The sequence below is a fragment of the Staurois parvus genome, unplaced genomic scaffold, assembly GCF_062004578.1.
Source record: "Staurois parvus isolate SC_StPar_1 unplaced genomic scaffold, SC_StPar_1.0 ptg000294l, whole genome shotgun sequence".
NCBI lineage: Eukaryota > Metazoa > Chordata > Amphibia > Anura > Ranidae > Staurois > Staurois parvus.
Window position 1 is genome coordinate 4,151,201 of NW_028318090.1, and position 18,640 is coordinate 4,169,840.

At 40.6% G+C, this 18,640-nt stretch overlaps 1 protein-coding gene across 3 annotated transcripts in view; it reads right to left on the reverse strand.

Annotated features, from left to right (window-relative positions):
* PARP8 (poly(ADP-ribose) polymerase family member 8) overlaps positions 1–18,640 on the reverse strand; it is a 365,263-nt gene that overhangs the window by 91,116 nt on the left and 255,507 nt on the right. For all 3 annotated transcript variants that reach the window (XM_089682697.1, XM_089682699.1, XM_089682698.1), the window contains exons 7-12: positions 18,087–18,181; positions 16,996–17,056; positions 13,163–13,253; positions 9,535–9,601; positions 7,699–7,821; positions 4,538–5,093 (exon numbers count right to left, since the gene is read on the reverse strand). In XM_089682697.1, the coding sequence (XP_089538823.1) occupies positions 4,538–5,093; positions 7,699–7,821; positions 9,535–9,601; positions 13,163–13,253; positions 16,996–17,056; positions 18,087–18,181 (993 nt within the window). The remainder of the gene's footprint in view (positions 1–4,537; positions 5,094–7,698; positions 7,822–9,534; positions 9,602–13,162; positions 13,254–16,995; positions 17,057–18,086; positions 18,182–18,640) is intronic.

The following is an 18,640-nucleotide window of genomic DNA, read 5'->3' on the forward strand; positions in this document are numbered from 1 at the left end:
TTTTGTGCAAGCAGCTACCGTACTTACACCTATACACTGCGCTCGATTTTATATATAGATTTTATATATACGTTTATTTTATTCGTTTAGAACCCATAACAACTTGATAAAAAAAATCATGTTCTTTAGTACGGAGCATACAGTCCACATGAAGGCCTCATGCACACTGGGTGTTGTAAAAATGCCGGTAGCGTAAGCTGTATAAAGTTGTGTTAAAAATGCACGTTTTACGTGTCTTTTTGCATTAGTGTTTAGCTGCATTTAGCAGTTTTTTTAGCACAAAAAACCCAATTTGGCTCAAAAATGTTGGTTTGCCATGTTTTATTACATTTACCAGAGTTAGAGAGTTTTTACAGCTAAAAACTCCTCTTGAAACCCACTCGTTCTGTTTTTTTTTTCCAGCCAGAAAACGTGCCTGAGAAAAAAAGCTGGTTAAAGCCTGTGTGTGCATAGGCACATAGGATAACATGCTAGAAACCAAAAACAGCAGCTGTTAAAACACCTAGTGTGCATGAGGCCTAATAATTACACAACCAAAATTAGTGTGTGCTGTATATTGCCTCCAGCATTGCTCCTGTTTCTTCTTGCTGGAGGCTGCCATTGTGCTGAAGCCCAGAGCCCCTGAACAGCAGTACATCATAAAGTGGTACTAAACCCATCAATATAATGGTTTCAAAAAACAGTTACATTGCGGGATTGGTAACTGTCACATTTGCTTGTGTTCTCAACCAAACTGTCAAACCATCAAATGGATGGTGTCATAACTGATTACATGTGCAGCACAGTGACAGTTGCAGATCAAACAGAAGTAGCTTCTATGGCTGAAAAGGATAGGAGAGTTTAATTCTACTTTAAGGCTGTCAGCAGATCAGCCTCTACAAATTCAGAGAGCAACTGGGCATGTGCAGAGCAGGGTGAGACAGTATATTACTGGTTTTTATAAAGTATAGGCACTTTTTTTTTTAGTTTTGTATAGCCATACCTGTGAAAGGGGCCAGCATGAAATGATCTATCAGGACTTAATTTTCTGACAAAATTTAACTTTAAATGAAATAAAAAAAGTGGTGTCATCTGCCGTTTGGTTGGGCTGTGTAAATTTGTGGACTAGATAGAAGTATGAATAGTTTGGCAGGTAAAACAGCTCCCTTATATGTATTTCATTTGTATATTTTGATGTGTACCTGGAATTCAGCTTTAAAGTAAATCATTTGGTTGTCTATGTTTTCTATTATTTAGCAACCAGCTTGTAATGCATTTCATAATGTTGGGTGGAATAACCTTTGAAGTGCTGGAATCCACAAGGGAGATTTCCTCCCACCCTTGACATGGTCTGCCTAGATATGATCAGCTTACCATAAAGAACTGTCCAACTACCCTTAGCCTCACCTACTCCATCTGAAATGTAACAATTCTATAAAATGTTTAAAGCTCAATTGAACTTTCAGTTTAAATTAAATAAATACACTCCAGGTGCATCAAAACAAACGTTGCCTGCAGATTTCTGTTGCGTAATTACAGTGTGTGTAATTTCCCATGTATATGGAGCCTAACAGTTTGCAGCCACAGGAAAAGTTGAAAGGACTGTCTCCTGAAAACTTGCCACAGAGAAGGGGTTCTATTGCTAATATAAAATGAATGGGGGAGAGGTGGCATCCTTGATGAGTCCCACACAGTGCCGGGACAAGGTCATCCAGCACCCAGAGCAAACAGGGGTGTATGAGAACAGAAGAAACAGTTCCGAGCTGTCATTGCACCCATATGCAGAAGCTGGTCATGTTTACAGGATACAGGAGTGCTGCACTGACAGGAGGAAGAGGGAGAGAGAGCACAGCCCCACCACCTCCCGATTCTCTCCTCCACTCCCAGCTCTCTCATGAACACTTCTGGGCTAGGCTGTGGGCTGTGCTCTCTCTCCCCTCTTCCTTCCTGCTAGTGCAGTACAGCTGTATGTCTGTACACCGCTACCGGCTTCTGAATAGAGGAGTGCTGTACTGCCAGGAAGGAGGAGGAGAAGAGAGAACACATTCTACACCACCTTCTGGCTCTCTCTTCACCGCTCCCAGAGCTGGGCTGACAGGAGTAGAGTTGCTGCCATCACTACTCCTGTGAGCTTTGTAACAGAAGGAAGGTGCCCCCATTCCTACAGTAAACCATTGCGTCCAGGACAGCCACCCCTCCTGCATACCCCTTCTCCTAGCCCTGGTCCCACGGTGTACAGCAATATCTCTGGAATGGGAGCCTGCATAGATAAGAGACTGATGAGCTTGAAATCAAAGCTTAATGGATAATGATCAACGAGCATTTGTCAGTGATCTTAAAGTGAAGCTCCACCCAAAAGGGGAAGTTCCGCTTTAAAGACTGGCCCCCCGTTCCCCATTAAGGATTAGCACCTTTGGTAGCAGGGGGAAAGCGGGTACCAGAAATTGACAGGCATCTGCTCCCACTTCCGCTGCAATTGCCTAGGTGATCGGAAGCAGAAGATGTCCTCTTACCCTCCTTCCCTGTAGTCTTCTGGGACATGTGAGAGGTCCCAGAAGACTATGGGACCATTCTGGAAGCGCAGCACTACTCGCGCATGCGCAGGGGGTACCCAGCTGTGAAGCCACAAGCTGTCACAGCCGGGTGCCCACACTGAAGTTGCCAGCGCCTGGAAAACCAGACGGCTGATGAAGCGGGCTGCGGGGTGGACACCGCGGGATCGTGGGACAGGTGAGTGACTGTTTTTTAAAAGTCAGCAGCTAGAGTTTTTGTAGCTGCTGACTTTTATTTTTTCACAGTGCGACTGGAACTCCGCTTTAAATGACAAAATGAAAGTTTTTGAAAAGGTACGGGACCTGTGGGTTAAATATCTAATGGGTGACCCTCAGACTATACAAATTGAGAAACCCCTTGAAGGGAGCATGGAATCCTTTACCTCCCACCATTCCTCTCTCCCTCCTCTCTTTTCATATTCTTTCTAAGCATTTTCGCCTTTTATTCTCTAATATAATTGTATTACTGCAAACTCAGGGATAATGATTACATTTGTACAACTTATGGTGTGACTTTCCTTTTTAGGATTAGGTAGCCCGAATTTAGAGGAATGTATGGCATACATTGAGCCTACAGGGGTAATTTGCTTTTCTTACAATATTATACATAATACGCTCTTATAGCATCCTATGCCTCACAGATGGGCCATTGCCCTAAGGCAGCAGGTAACCTGGAGCTTACTAGGTTTGCAAAAGAGTTGAGCATTGGACATACAGTATGTCTGAGACTACCTTCACGCTCAATACGAATTATCAAAATGGTGAAATATAGTGAACTATGCCTTCAGTTTCTATTAAAAATACTTAATTCATTATGTCACTGTGCTATCTGCATGTATTTTTATAGTGAAAGAACCACTATGTTGTAATGCCCTTTGAAACATTTTTCTTTATTTTGACAGAAACAATTGAGTACTGACGTGATACTTTTTTTATTTGCACTAACATACAATTTTGAGGACAAGCTTTCGGGGTATGTCCTCTTCTTCAAGGTCCAATATTGTGAAAAATTTCAATAGAAATATTGGAAATTAAATCAAAGCTTAAAAACTAGGGACCAAAAGACCAGTGAGTTAGAAAATATTGTAGCTTGTTATATGTCACGCCTCAAAGGCTCTAAAAATATTGAGTAATAAAAGAAACTCTCGGATGTGTCTCTGCTACATAAGATGGGTAACTTTGGGAACACATTTGCTAGCATGGCAAGAGGGCAAACACCAAACTTGGCCCCTGTATTTGAAGGATGAAAAAATTCTGTTAAGATGGGTTATAGTATTTTTTTCAGTAACGTTATGTTCAATAAAAATATTGGACAGTAGTTGGGAGATATCAGAGGTATCCTAGTTAGGTTTTGGGAGCATTGTGATTTACGCAGAGAGGATGGAGGTGTGAAGGTTTTTCCCTTTTTTGGTACTGAATTACGTTCTGTCCTGAACTATTCCACATATTTTTGGAGGGTATTGGAAGGAACCTGTTTCCAAGCCCTTCCTAGGTCATTCAGTTGGGCTGAGAGGACCTCTGGTTTGGCTTCCCATTGCTTCTTGCAAGCCAAAGCTGTGCAAATAAGTTCCCCTCACAGCATAGATTTATGCTCTTCCTCAAGAGATAGGGGGACAAACTTTTCTACTCAGGCTGAGGCGGCCTTCTACAGAAAACCAACTGTATGCCTTTGTAGACTTATTGTTTTGATGCACCTACAACGTAATTAGCTGATTTACACTGTTGGGTGTTATAGGTGACTCATCAGGGTACATATACAAAAACTTCCGCTGCTGAACATGCTACTCTTCATCTGCCATCCTTACCCTTCCTTCACTACTTGATGAATCACTGACCTGGGAACATGCATGTGCTTAAGAATTATCAGAGTGTGCACCTTTAAGTCAGAAACACCAGATCCCATATTCCCTTTAAACTGGTATGAACAAAAACAGTAAAACAGAAAACATTTAGGTATTCTAAAGAATAATAGCAGCAAGGAATATCAACAATACCATGGTACGCACAGCAGGTTGTGATGATGCAGCTGGCGTTAATATACCAATCAGCCCTGAGGTAAGAGAGAGCCTCCTGCCCTCTGCGATAGGTTCCTTCAAAAGGTCCATTTTGGATGCTTTAGGGGCACTGGAACAGGACTTGCTGAGTAGTTTGTGGTTCTTAAGTCCGTCTAACTCTTCCATACGAAGATTACTAGAATAAGACCTGCTTAAAAGTTTATGCGGCTTCAAGGTGCTGTTGTGCTCACATCTGGGGTCCCCAGAACAAGAACGAGTTAAGAGTTTATGTTGTTTCAGGGAGATGCATTCCTCCTGCTTAATGGCTGTAGAACACTGGCGGTTCAAAAGTTTGTGTGGTTTCAAACCCATCGGCTGTTCCGCCCTGGGGTCACTGGACAGTGAGCGACCAAAGTTCCTGTGAGATTTTGGATTACATATGTCTTCGGGTTTCACTGTGCTAGAACAAGTCCTTCTCAGGAGTTTGTGAGTTTTGGAAATACCGTCCTGCTCAGATTTCAGCTTTACTTTGCTTTTACCACATCCAGGAGGGGGATAACTTGGCGACCTGGGAGAACAATCACATAAATCAGTTTAAGATTTATTCAGCCTCAGTGTGTATATACTTAGAAAAACATGTTGGTCTACTTAATAGAGCACAAAACATCATGCAAATCAGTTGCCAAACTTTGAAATACACAAATTAAATACATAGTTGTTTTACATGTCATGTGATCTGTATTTCTGTCCATCCAGTCCTGAGATTTACACAGCTCTGTCACATGGTACAGCAAGGTAGGATAACTAAATTGTTCTCTGCTACACCTAATTAACACTTATAAGTCTTGGTCCTACCCAGGCTGTGACTTGACAGGTATAGGAAAAGAATAAGACTGATGAGGTAAATACTCCCTCACTCTGCTCTCTCCTCCTATCAGCCTGTTCCGTGTTAGCCCATAAACACAGGAGAACTAACTGGCTCCTTAGGCTGCCTTCACTGAAGAGATAAACTGTAAAAAGTCATATACCCTAGCTGGTGAATTTGCTGGCCTGAGCTCTCCAAAGTGCTGAACTGTATTATTTGCTCTCCAGTATAAATAGGTGGCTATTGGGTTTAGTCTACATTATTAATTCAAAAGTACTTGTTATTTGAAGGCTGCTAGTATGATCATTACTATACTATAAAGTACAGCACAAATAAGGACTCAAGATGAGAGTAGGAGTACCAGTGCCCATTCTGTGAGCTAACAAGGCTCAAATGCATTGCACAATGTGGGTGTCCTAACGTGTTTCAGGCACTGGAAGCTAGAGGGAGAGGTATTTAACCATCTGTCTACCTAGGTACATTTATAAACGATAAGCAGACAAGTAGTTAAATCAAGCTTGCAGCTGCTTGCAAGCTTTATGATCAAAAGTGATAACTTTTATGGACTCTCAAAGTGTGCCCCCCTTCCTTTTGGCGGCACCTGCGGTGGTTCCCGTGCTCTCCCAGCCATTCCAGCCCAGGACCACAGGAAAGAGCTGTCACAGTGAAAGCTGGAGAAAGTCGGGGAACATCGTTCCCTTGTCCCTCTTGTGGCGAGAGCCAATGGAAGCAATGTGTATTACGTCACTTCCAGGGTTACAGCTGTCAATCCTTGGCTAGTGTAGGTTGCAGCCATTCAAACACGATCTTTGCTTAAAAAGGTGCATTGGATGGCAGGGGAGACATTGGGGTGATATAATACACTCACCGGCCACTTGGGCAGACTGGTTCAAGATGATAGAAAGGCAACAGTAACTCATGTCAATATGGACCAAAATCTCTGAGGAATATTTCCAACACCTTGTTGAATCTATGCCATGAAGAATTAAGGCAGTTCTGAAGGCATCAGGGGGTCCAACCCAGTACTAGCAAGTTGGACCTAATAAAGTGGCCAGTGAGTGTTTATTCCCAATGTCTCTATAAAGAGTACCTGTCATCTGCCCATGCTATCACATAGGGGGTTTGTTAGCCCACTTTGTGATAGAAATAATGTAGTACAAAAAGATAAAAAAAACCTGTAAAAAAAAAAAGAATTATAGAAAATAAATAAAAATAATAACGAAAAAATGTAAAGCACCCCTGTCACTCCTGTACCCCCCCCCCATATAAAAAGCACAGAATAAGCATATGTACAGTATGTAAACATCAACTGTGTCACACATGTGAGGTATCATTGCAAACATCGGAGTGAGAGAAATATTTCTAGGGCCATAGTTCATGGTTAACTGTAAAGTGATAACCTGTAAAGGTTTCTAAAGGACTGCCTATGATGAATTCTGGTTACAATAGTTTTTTTTTAACTCCACAGGCATGCACAATTTTAAGGCTTGACATGTTTGGTATCTATTTACTTGATACAACCCCATCTTTTATTTTTTACCAAAAAGCTGGTATAATATTATGTTTGTTTGCACTAAAATTAATTTCAGTGTATTTATTTCTGAAAATATGTGTTGGATAAATAGCTACACAAATATTGTGCAACATTATAAAATGCAACTACCACCATTTTATTCTCTGGGGTCTTTGCTTTTTTTTTTGGGGGGGGGGGGTTGTTACAGTAATAACTAGCAAAAAAATGCTGATTTCAACATGTGTGCAAAGAATTTAAAAAATGCCACAGTAGACAAGTGTATATGTATGATTACAATAAAAGAACAGTATAAGAAGAGCTCCCTTCCACCGCTTTTTAAGCATAGTGAACAGCCTGGGGTTGAGGAGTGTTGATGCAGGATCCTGGATTTTTAGCAGTATAGTGATGACTCTTGAAAAGGTCTGACCAGTATGGCAGATAAGAAAGAATAAAAAAGTTAATTTAATGTACAAGTACTATATGCAGAAATGTATGGTATTATGTGGTTTTGCTAAAGTAAAGCTGCAAGTTCACCATTTGAGATTAACTTTGTAGAAATCTAGCCACAGAGCAATCATGGAGGAAGATTTTGATCTTTCAGTTGTACTGTAGTTGATACCTAACCGATAAGGAAATGTGAAAATGTAGTGCACAGAGAATGAGGTTTGCAAAATTTGCTGTGACAGGAAACACAGATCACATAGTCTCTTCAATTTGTGGTTACCATAGCTATCCTAGACACGCATGTAATCATACGGTCGGAGGAGATATGTTATACCCATTTGTATTACGTACCTGCGCAATGTAGAAAAAATGTGCAGTGGAGACTTCACCTTCTTCTCCGACATCTTCTTGTGCGAACAATTCGATTTTTCTTTGCTCTGCTTCCATTGCTGCGTCACAAAAGTCTGCATGATCCTGTGTACACATTAATTATAACGATTGGGTAAAAAAGATTTTGTTCTATGCAATAGGTGACCAAATTCGCCTTCTCTATGTAAAACACATCCATGGCATGGTAAAGGTGGCACATAAAGGGTTTCAAACTATAACTCATAAGGGCTCTTGCACATGGCTGTATCTGGTTATATAACAACCTTTCTCAACCTTTTCAACATAGAGGAACCCTCAAAATAACTTTCCAATCTCAGGGAACCCCTGCTAAAACTTACTGTATCTACAATTCATGATACATTAGTGAGATAGTCAGTGGGAAGAATTCTTCCTACATTTGTGGTCATTGGGAAGAATTCCCCCCTTAGAGATAGCAAAAAAGCTCAGTGGTGTCAGTGGGTACTTATTGGAGAGGCAGATATTGCTAAAGGAACCCATAGCAACTTCTGGAGGAACCCTAGTTGAGAGAACCCACCATACAGTGTAAATTTCAGTGCACTTAGCCACCTGATTTCTTTGTCCATTCTCAGGATTTGGTACCTTTTAAATATTATTGCATAAATGTGAATTGCCATGTAGTATAGAGCATTGGTGAAGAGGAGGCAGGTGAGTACTGCTAACTTTATTAGATTACATTAATAGAATGTATTTAGGTTAAGTAGTCATTTTTGGGGGATGAAGAGTCACTTTAAAGCAGACCCTATGGTGTCTCCAATAGCACACAAAAGCAGCAGTTTTTAAGTGTGGTGCACCCCGGAAAGAGCCACTGGTAAACTTAGTACTTGCCCCAGTTAGAGCACTCGCAGCCAGGTACACAGCATTTTCTTCACTATTCTACTGGCTCAAAGGAACAGTCTAGGGGTATTTTTTTTTTGTTTTTATTTTTTTATTGGAACATAGAACTTGAATAGGGAAGATTCAGGGAAGATACATACAGGCATTGACTTTCCAGCACTTGGGCCATTGACTCATACAGCAACAGGATCATTAGCTTCCTCCTTTCGATATCCACCAGGCTCTTCTCAGTGAATGAGATGAGGACACACACCACCATAGGACAGCTTTCCCGCCACCTCCTTCCTGGCACTCTCTAGTGGCCTTCCCCAGACCTGTCTTGACTTCAGTGTCTTCCTAACGGCTCCTTCTAGTATTCTTCCCCAGGAGCCCCTGCACAGGGGTCTCCTTCAGCAGGACTTGACCCAGGAACTCTGCACCCTGCTGCTCAGGCCTCAGACTATTTGTGGGCTTTCCAACTATCTACTTAGCACACCTCCTCAGATATTGTATGGAGCTCCATAAATATTCAGTGTGCCTGCTCAGTTCTTCCTTCCATTATAATTCTAGAATCCTCTAGAATATAGGGGGATATAATCAAAGCTGCTCCTTTGATTACAGGGGAGCAAAATAAATTTACCTACCAACCTACTCTACACTAGGAGGGTGCTACACCAGTAATTACATTAAACAGGGGTTTGTACAAAAAAGGCATAGCTTAGCTGTGCCTAAAGTTGTTCATGGATGGATTGACATTTTGCCCATTCAGCAAGAACCAGACGAATTTCAATCTGATTATGGCCATTCCTCTGACAGAAGTCAATCTAATGGGTAATAAAAAAAAAAAGATCCATATATGGCCAGCTTTAATAAGGCAGCCCAGTATTTAAAATTAGCCCCAGTCCTGTTACTGAGCAAAAGTTACACTAGCTGAAAAAAAAAAAAATTATAACATTCACTTACTTTTTTAACTGGTGTCCCAAACCAAACTTTTCCTTTGTAGATATCTGAAAGACGTCGACCGTTGGCACTGAAAAGAAAATAGAAATATCAGGACTGTTTATTCTTATTGAATGTATAAGACCTCATTCACACCACCATGATCTATATGCCTATGTGAAGGGCCGTCTCAAGTGGGTGTGCACTCCGGTATGCTCATAGATTTGAACAGGCTACCTGCACGCCCCTGCGTGTAACACCTGTGCATTCTGCCTGAATAAAGATGGCCCTTCGCACAGATGTACAGATCAATACACTCATGTAGCACTACCCCCCGAAGGAGACACTTGTATATTTTCCATGGGCTCCCCTTGCTTCTCCTTGCAGTCAGGTACAGTGTATTTCTGAAGCCAAATACAATCACACACACTTCCGTTCATTGTCTTCAAGACCAGTCTAGGGCATGTTTTGTTTTGGAGTTTGGGGATAGGGATGGGGAATTGTAGTAGGATACTCCAAAGCCAGAACTATTCACACTGAGGACATCTAGCTGATCTCTTAGTTGAACACTTGTGTAGTCTTGGCTGTCAGTAGATAGCAGACTTTCTTGTAACATATAGCAGCAAGTAGTTTTAGGAGTGAGCAAAGTCCCTTTTTTGCAGTAGTGGTAGATACAGGGCTGAGCTCATCCGGTATAAGCCAATTACGACAGACTGCGACAGCCCAATGGTAACGTAGCTGTGCAAAGTCCCTTTGCAGTAGCATCACTCGTACAAGCTCGTCAGAAGACTAGCCAGTGTTTCCTTTCTCAGACACACGCTGGCTATCAAGCACCAGAGGGGTAGCAAACACATAGAGTCCCCAAGATCTCTCAGTGTCTGTACTCACAAGCCCAAGGACAGAATGGTTGCCTCCTCCCAAATCTTCCAAGCGACTCTCTCCAGTGATACCAGACAGATCTTTGGCAGACAGCTCCACTCAGTCAACTTACTGAAGAACCGGGGTCACTCTCTCTAACTTCAGGCCCTTAGGTCAACCCACCTAAGGCAGCATGGCAGCCCGTTGCCAGGCGAGGAAGCCTGCCTCCAGCCTGGCTTGGTGCAATCTACTCCCGGGAAAGACACTGAACCCATGTAGCTTAGAACATAAATACCACTCCCAGCATTCAATGGGGCAACCCTCTGCTGCAGTTGTATCCATATTCATTCTGTTCATTTGCCTAGCCCCTTCCCATGTTCTGGAAGGCTCTCATAGCTTCCTGAAGGTGGGCAGAACTCAGACAATCTCCAGCAGCTATAGAGCATAATGATCAGACCTCACTAAGCAATCACAGCACTCTGTTAACCACTTCCAGTCCAGACACTTTTACCCCCTTCCTGTCCAGGCCAATTTTCAGCTTTCAGTGCTATCACACTTTGAATGACAATAGCGCGGTCATGCAACACTGTACCCATATGAATTTTTTAGTATTTTTTTGAGACAGATAAAACTTTATTTTGGTGGTATTTATTCACCATTTTTTTTGCTATGTAAATGAAAAAATCCAAAAATTTTGAAAAAAAAGTGTTTTTCTTATAACATTTTGCAAATAGATAGTATTTCATCATAAATCTTGGCCAAAATTTATTCTGTTATCTTTTTAGTAAACAAAATAATAACCCAAATTAGTTTATAACCAAAAATTATAATTTATAAACTTTTTTTATATTTTTTAATATTATTATTTGTTTTTTTTTGCTTTTTTTACATACTGTCACCCTAGCAGTACAGTGTCACCATAGTGACACTGTACTACTTGTGGGCGGTGATGAAGATTTATTTATTTATTTATTTTTTACACTGATTGCTTTTACACCCATAAAGGCTGTAAAAGCAATCATTTCTCCTTCTCTCTAGCTGCATTCTTGCAGCCATTGAGAACTACTGTGTGAGCTGTGATTGGTCACAGCTTGTCACATGGTAGAAGGCTGTTGTGAATAGCCTTGTACCATGTGACCTCTGTGATCATTCACAGATTTCACACGTAGTAAGCAATGATGTCAGAAGTGACATCTTGCTTACTACTGTGCATGTGATCACTGATTGGCCAATCAGTGATCACATGATCGGGACCTCGCACAGACGATCGGTATTCCACTGTGTCTGGAGGACACAGCGGGCACCGTATGGCTGTGCTGTGCACTCCCAGGTAGCGTGCAGAAGCAGGGTGCGGGGAGGCTGTTTATAAACGGCCACTCGACCCTGCACTGCCACCATCCGGCCGTTTATATACATGGGCTGGACGGGAGGTGGTTAAGCAGAATACCACACTGAATTAACTCACAGAACTCTGATAAGCAGAGAAATACAGCTATGCTTAATCTAACTATAGACATCCTAGCACCTGACTAGGAGGGTGCTACACCTGTGTGAATGAGGCCATAAAGAAAACCTTTTGCTAGACAAACACCTGTCTCAGAAATTCCTCTCTGCAGATGCCATCCTCCAACAAGTTGGATTTTGACATGACTGGCACTGAAGTTGAACAGGTTCCACTGCACTGTCCTAAAACTATTATGTGGCTTATAAGCTGGGGCATGGCAGCTTCCCTTAGAAACCTCTCACTGAGGAACTTGGCATTGATGACAGATGCTTTTAAAAGGAATCCAGTACTGGGAAAATATGTTGGCTCTTTATTGAACTCTTCCACTGAAAATGAAAGTTGCCCAGTTGTTCCATTGAATGGCTTCCATACTTTGTGGACTTCTAATTTTAGACTCAGAATTTGCTTGCCTGCCCCAGGTCAGTGCCTCAGCAAGTATTCAGGCTAGAGACAGCCAGGCAACTAGCATTTCCAGAAGAACATCAGAAATAGCAGCCTCTGTATTAAGGGGCAGTCCATCAAATATCCAAGGTAATTTAAAGTGGAACTCCAGACAAAACAATGAAATACATGAGTGTAATACAAACATTTACTGTTTTAATTGGTATTTGTATTTTGGACTGGCCATTCCTTAACAATACTGCCTTCTGGGTCAGCTCCCTGCTCATTGAACAGATTTACTGTCCCTTGAGGAGTCTAGAGGTGGAGGGGTGATATAGAAAGTTAAATTGCTCAAACAGCAAAAATAATTGTTTAAAGTGGACCCTCATTCCCAAAACGAACTTCCTCTCCTTGCAACCAGCCGCCCCCGCCCTCTACCATTAATTTTCTTTCTTTATTTACTCTAGGCTACCTCCCCACCTCCATTCTCACCTAGGAAAGAATGATGCTCCTGCAGACTCCTGGGATATTCCCATCACATAACATAAGAGGCTGCAGGAACAGGGGACACATATTGGCTGGAGTGTGAACCTAGCACTGCATCATTAAGGATCAATAACAAGAACCTGGAAAAGACAGCCAGCTACCAATGAAGGAGAAAGGGAGGATAGTAGCATGGTACCTGGCCTGTGGCAGCAGGGCAGAATTTTACAGCAGGACAATGCTGGACTCACTGAGCAGGTAAGTATGTTTTCCAAAGACAACACTACATAACAAGCAAGGGTAAAGTTCTTATTTAATTAGGAACTAAGGGCTCCTGTTACAGCACTAAGGGTTAATAAAGCTATACCAAAAAAAACAAAACAATTAAATAAACCTTGTAAGATTTAACTCTGAACACATACTAACCTGGGCCATTTAAATATTGTGTGAGAGAACAGTGGAGGCGAATTACAATCGGCTCTGTGCGGATAACATCCCACGCTACAGCAATTTCTTCCTGACAAATGACATCAAAATAATCAAATATGTTAGAAAAAAAAGTTAACCTTATCAGACATAGATTATTAATGGAAATTCAAGTTGATATTTGGTACTTGTAAAAGAAAAGGTAGATAATGTCATTAACACCAATGAATACATTTTTAAAGCAACAGGAAAATAATGTAAGGTCCCGTTCAGACAAGCAAAAAGTGCTTACTGCACTTAAACAAGTGATCTGTGGTGGCTGGTGCAGTCGCTTTTCAGAGGGAGGTATAGCAGCAGTTTGCAAGCGTTCAGGTAGTCCTACTGCTGTCCCAAGTACTGTTTTGTTTTTTTTTCATTTAATTATTTTGAGTTATAGCAATTTTATATTGCAAAACTGCACTGCAACTGTGTGACCACATCCTTGCCCACTGGTCCCCAACATGCCTACAGCTCAGTCGGGCTGTAATGTCAGCATTTGGGTGGTAGAACCACAGCTCAGCCTACTGTGTTTACTGCCACCATGGTTGTGAAAATGTCGTAAAAGGGGGAGCTAACAAGAAAAACAAAGAGGTGGAGGCAGGATAGACATGAGAGAGGTGATGGGGTGTGGAACAAGATAAGGTGGGAGAGATAAAAGAGAGGACCATGGGGTAAGGGTTGGAGGCAGGGAAAGGCAATGTCAAGTAAAGTGTTCTTCTCTCATTGACAAGTTTCCTTTAATGAAACCAAAATGAGTCTGTTAATAAAAAATACAAATTATCAACATATAAAGACTACGGATGAGTACAGGTTTGGTCCAAACTTGGTGTCCGATTGAACTCGGCAAGAATTGGTCACTTAGGTCAGTGATGCCCGCTTCTTTGTGTACATGAGGCGGTAGGAGACGGAATGCTAATTGGTTGGCAGTGGGTGGGAGTGACAGATTTCTGCTGGGTTCAGTTGGAATCCAAGTTCGGACCAAACCCAAGCTCAAGACCAACAGCTGATAATTCTCCTTTAACAGAAACTCAGCATTTGCAATTCAGTGTTGAAATACCACGACAAAAAAACTTTAAAAATTCTAATTTATTCGCCAAGCTGAATAATATGTCATTTGTATTTTACTAATCACACATCAGTAGACCAAGAAATTGCTACAACTGTGTAAGAACTAAAATGAACCAAAAATAAGCAATCAGAAAAAGTGACGGTATTATAGGTTTCAGACTGAATCCTATGTATTATCACAAATTATATGTTCTGTAACTTATAGCAAAATTGGTTTAGTGGTTTCATAAGACAAAGATTACTCTTCCACTAAGCATTATACTGTGTGCATCTGAAGCCACTTGAAGCCCAACTCCAGCAAAAACTTTTCATTTTAGTTCTTTTTTTAGGCAGCTGAAATGGTATTCAAACCATGACTTATCAAGTAGAAGTTGATTTTGGTTCTCCCCCTTTTGATCTCATGAAACTCTACTTTGATCCTTTAATGCAGGGGTCTCCAAACATTAAAAAGAAGGGGCCAATTTGCTGTCCTTCAGACTTTAAGGGGGCCAGACTGTGAGCAATGGAAGTAGAAAATGTCCATCAGTGCGAGTAAACAGTACCCCATCTTTAGTAATAGAGAGAGGAACAGTGCCCCATTGTTGGTGCCAGTGGGAGAAGAGTTGTCTCATTATTGATGTCAGTGGGAGCAATAATGTCTTGTACCAGTGGGAATGACAGTGTCCCAAGGGCTAGATAAAAATCAAGCAAAAGGCCTCATCTGGCCCTCTCTTTTATTGAAGGAAGTCTTAAATTTGGTTAGTCAAGGTTTTCTGAAAAGAATACTTTGTCAGTCTAAATTTACCTTTTAACAAATGTGACCAAATAGGCTTTTAGCAGTGTCACCAGCACTGAAGGGAGCCTGGACCAGCCAGTATTTTAGCCTATCCCTTTTATCCCTATCATTACCATTCAAGAAACAGGATTCAATAAGACATACATCTGCATTACCCGATCACATTTTATTCTTTTGAGTAAAAAAAACAACCTTTTCCTTCCATGAATAAAAAATCCACTGCTCCCAAGCCCACTCATGTGATCTAAAGCCCAGACAGCAGATTGCATGGTCTTGGCTATAAGGTGCACTATGGATTTCGCATCATTAATGACTATTGTTTTCAACTGGACAGATCCTGTTTGATAGACTTGAAGGAAGATGAGATAAACAGGAGACCCAACTTGGACATGTATAATGACTGCCCTCATAGGATGATATAGTTACAAACTATATGCAACAAGGCTTTGAAAGAATATGTTTAAACGTATTTACATGAAACTGTGCTCTTTCTAGTAAATTACACAAACAATAAAATACTAGTTTTCCTAGCAATTTTACTTAAGGTAAGTGCAAATCCCCCATATTCTCTTTAACTGGGACAATTCCATTCATAAGGAAGATGTGACTGATGGAAGCCCGGAATAGCTGTGCACTAATTCTAATTCTGGATGATGCCACATTTTTCAGTATGGTATACCATAAGAAGATTGTGGAACATATGTATTAGCTATGTATCTCATGTCTAATGTACCCCTTTACATTTTGTCTCAGCCTTCCACAAAAAAGCCTATCAAGACCATCAAACAAAAGGTAGGATTGAATTAATAACATAAAAACACCTCACATCTTCAAAACTTCGAACCTGAAAGTAATCTAGAAGACCAAGGGAATTTATCAAAAGGTGGTTTAATTGGCAGGGAGAAAATACCTTCCTGATCCCCGAAGGCAATTCAATACTCCCTGGATCAACATTCTACAGTGTTATTTCTTATTAATAATAGTTATATTCTGAGCATTTAGAAATACTGAGACCCTTATATGAGGGCTTGACACACAAACTGTACATCTACAGCAAGGTTCTTTAAACTATGGCCCACACCAGGATTGGCAGCAGCTAGGGTCAGGTTTCCTCTCTGCTGTGCCAGCTTTCTCCAAATCATTTGGTTGCTATGACTGCCAACATTCTAGAAACCGATAACGTGCTTGTTCCAGCAGCAGTACCGACTTCCTCTGTGCATACGTATTCCACCTCATGGCTGCAACACTAATTTAGTCATACTGTAAGCAAGGAGAGGGATAACCAGTGATAGGGAATCTGATGTAAGGGAGGATTCCTAAGGTAGACTCTGATGTAAGGGATTCTCTGATAAAAACCCTGATGTAAGGGGGTTCTGATGAGGAATCTCATGTAAGGGGGAACTCTGATGGTGGCTTTGATGTGAGGGGCAACTCCTACAGTAGACTCTCATGTATAGGGGCTCTAATTGAGAACCTAATTTAGGGGAGTTCTGATGGGGACCCTGATATAAAGGGGGCTATGATGAGGTCACTGATGTAGGGGGGCTCTGATGGGAACCCTGATGTAAGGGGGAACTCCTAAGACTCTGAACACTTGATACAAGTATCAGAATGTTAGTGAGCTATCATCCTGGGGCACCAAAATCTGTGTAAGATTAAGGATTTTGCCTACAGCTGTTCTGTAACCACATACTGTATGTATATTTGTGTTCATTCATGGTACGGTGTGTCAGTTTGACTTTTTTCGCAATCATAAAATTTTAACAAACATAGACAGAATGTATTTCATAATTGACAATCAAAGGGTCAGCCAAAGCACAGCTGGAAAAACTACTTTCACACCTCTGTGTAGATAAACCTATTTTATATTCAAAACGTTAACTAGACATAAAATATTAATGTTACTGTAGATTACTTTATACACTCTTTGAATGAAAACCAAAAGACTTACATCAAGGAAACTAACGTCAATATGCAAATCAATATCCACATCATCAATTGCTCCGTATTCCCTGCAGGAGAGAGAAAATGTGAAATATTCAGTCAAATATAAGAAATAAAAACCAGTCATCTTCAAAATGCCAGGCTTCAAAAAAACAACTTATGAGATAAATTCCCAAGTTCTTATGACATGTGGATACATGTCACATAGCATACAAATACAATAACAAGCAGCAAATTTTGCAGTCTTTATATAATGCCAACATATTACAAATAACAGTGTACAGAGTTATGTATATCTGACTTTGTCATCTAGGAGCTAATGCAGCAAAACGTGTCGATCCTATACGTTTATTGTTTGTCCATCACAGGCTTAAAGACTAGACCATCATATTCATTGTTTTTATGTCAAATATCTATTTTAACTGGATGGATGGATTAATAAATATTATATTTTTTATAGTTTTGTGTTGTATATTTATCCTATTGTAAGGTACATATAAAGACCCTTTTTTCTGAGCAAGATAGTTCCACATTTATGATCAGGTGTGGTTACTTATGCTTGGTCTTTTGTTTCTGCTTTGATTGAAAGTTTGGGATTGTACCACAGCGTGGATACTTCTAACTTGGGTCCTAATCACACATTGTCTCTTTCTTGCTAATCTATAGACTGTATGCTGGTGCTAGAACATGATATTCAATATTTCTATGTGAAATGTCTATTTTAACTGGATGGATTATTAAATATTATATTTTTATTAGTTTTATGTTGTACATTTATCTCATTATAAAGTCCCTTTTTTCTGAGCAAGATAATTCCACATTTATGCTTAGGTGTGGTTACTTATGCTTGCTCTTTTGTTCCTGATCAGCTCTATACTTTCATGCATGGTGACACTGCCCAACTTCCCCTAATGCAGTACATGGTGTCTGAGCAGCCAATCACCATACCTCCATACTGCCATTTGAAGAAACAGAGATCCTTTGTCCTGTGTAAGCTCTGACACGAAGCTTACACAGGGCCTGTCTCGCAAGGCTTCAGCAGGTGAACAGGCAGGTCCCCTAAAAGCCAGTAAACTGTAATAAGGCAATACTGATTACCTGAGAGATACAGCGTTGGCCCCATAGATTTCTCTCACTGCTGCCAAGTCAGCTTCCAGATGTGGATGCTTATGAAGTTCCCCATCATAACTCACCTGCACAAGAAAACGACAATTTATCAACAATAAAAAAAACAAATGCAAAGCATAGCACAGGATTTTTCTGATAAAAAAAGGCGCAGGACATGTCCACACAGCAATACAAGCAACTCAATTATCTTAACACCTCACCATTTTAACCACTTGCTCTCCAAAAGATTTACCCCCCCCCCCCTGACCAGGCCATTTTTTGCTATTTCAACTAATAATTACGCGGCCCTGCAATGCTGTACCCAAACTAAATTTATGTCCTTTTTTTACACAAATAGAGTTTTCTTTTGATGGTATTTGATGGCCACTGGGTTTTTTATTTTTTGCAGTATAAACAAAAAAAAATCGAAAAATGTAAAAAAAATAATAATTTTTTTACTTTCAGTTATAAAAATAATATAGTAAACTAAATTTTTGTCATAAATTTAGGCCAAAATGCATTTTGCTACGTCTTTGGTATAAAAA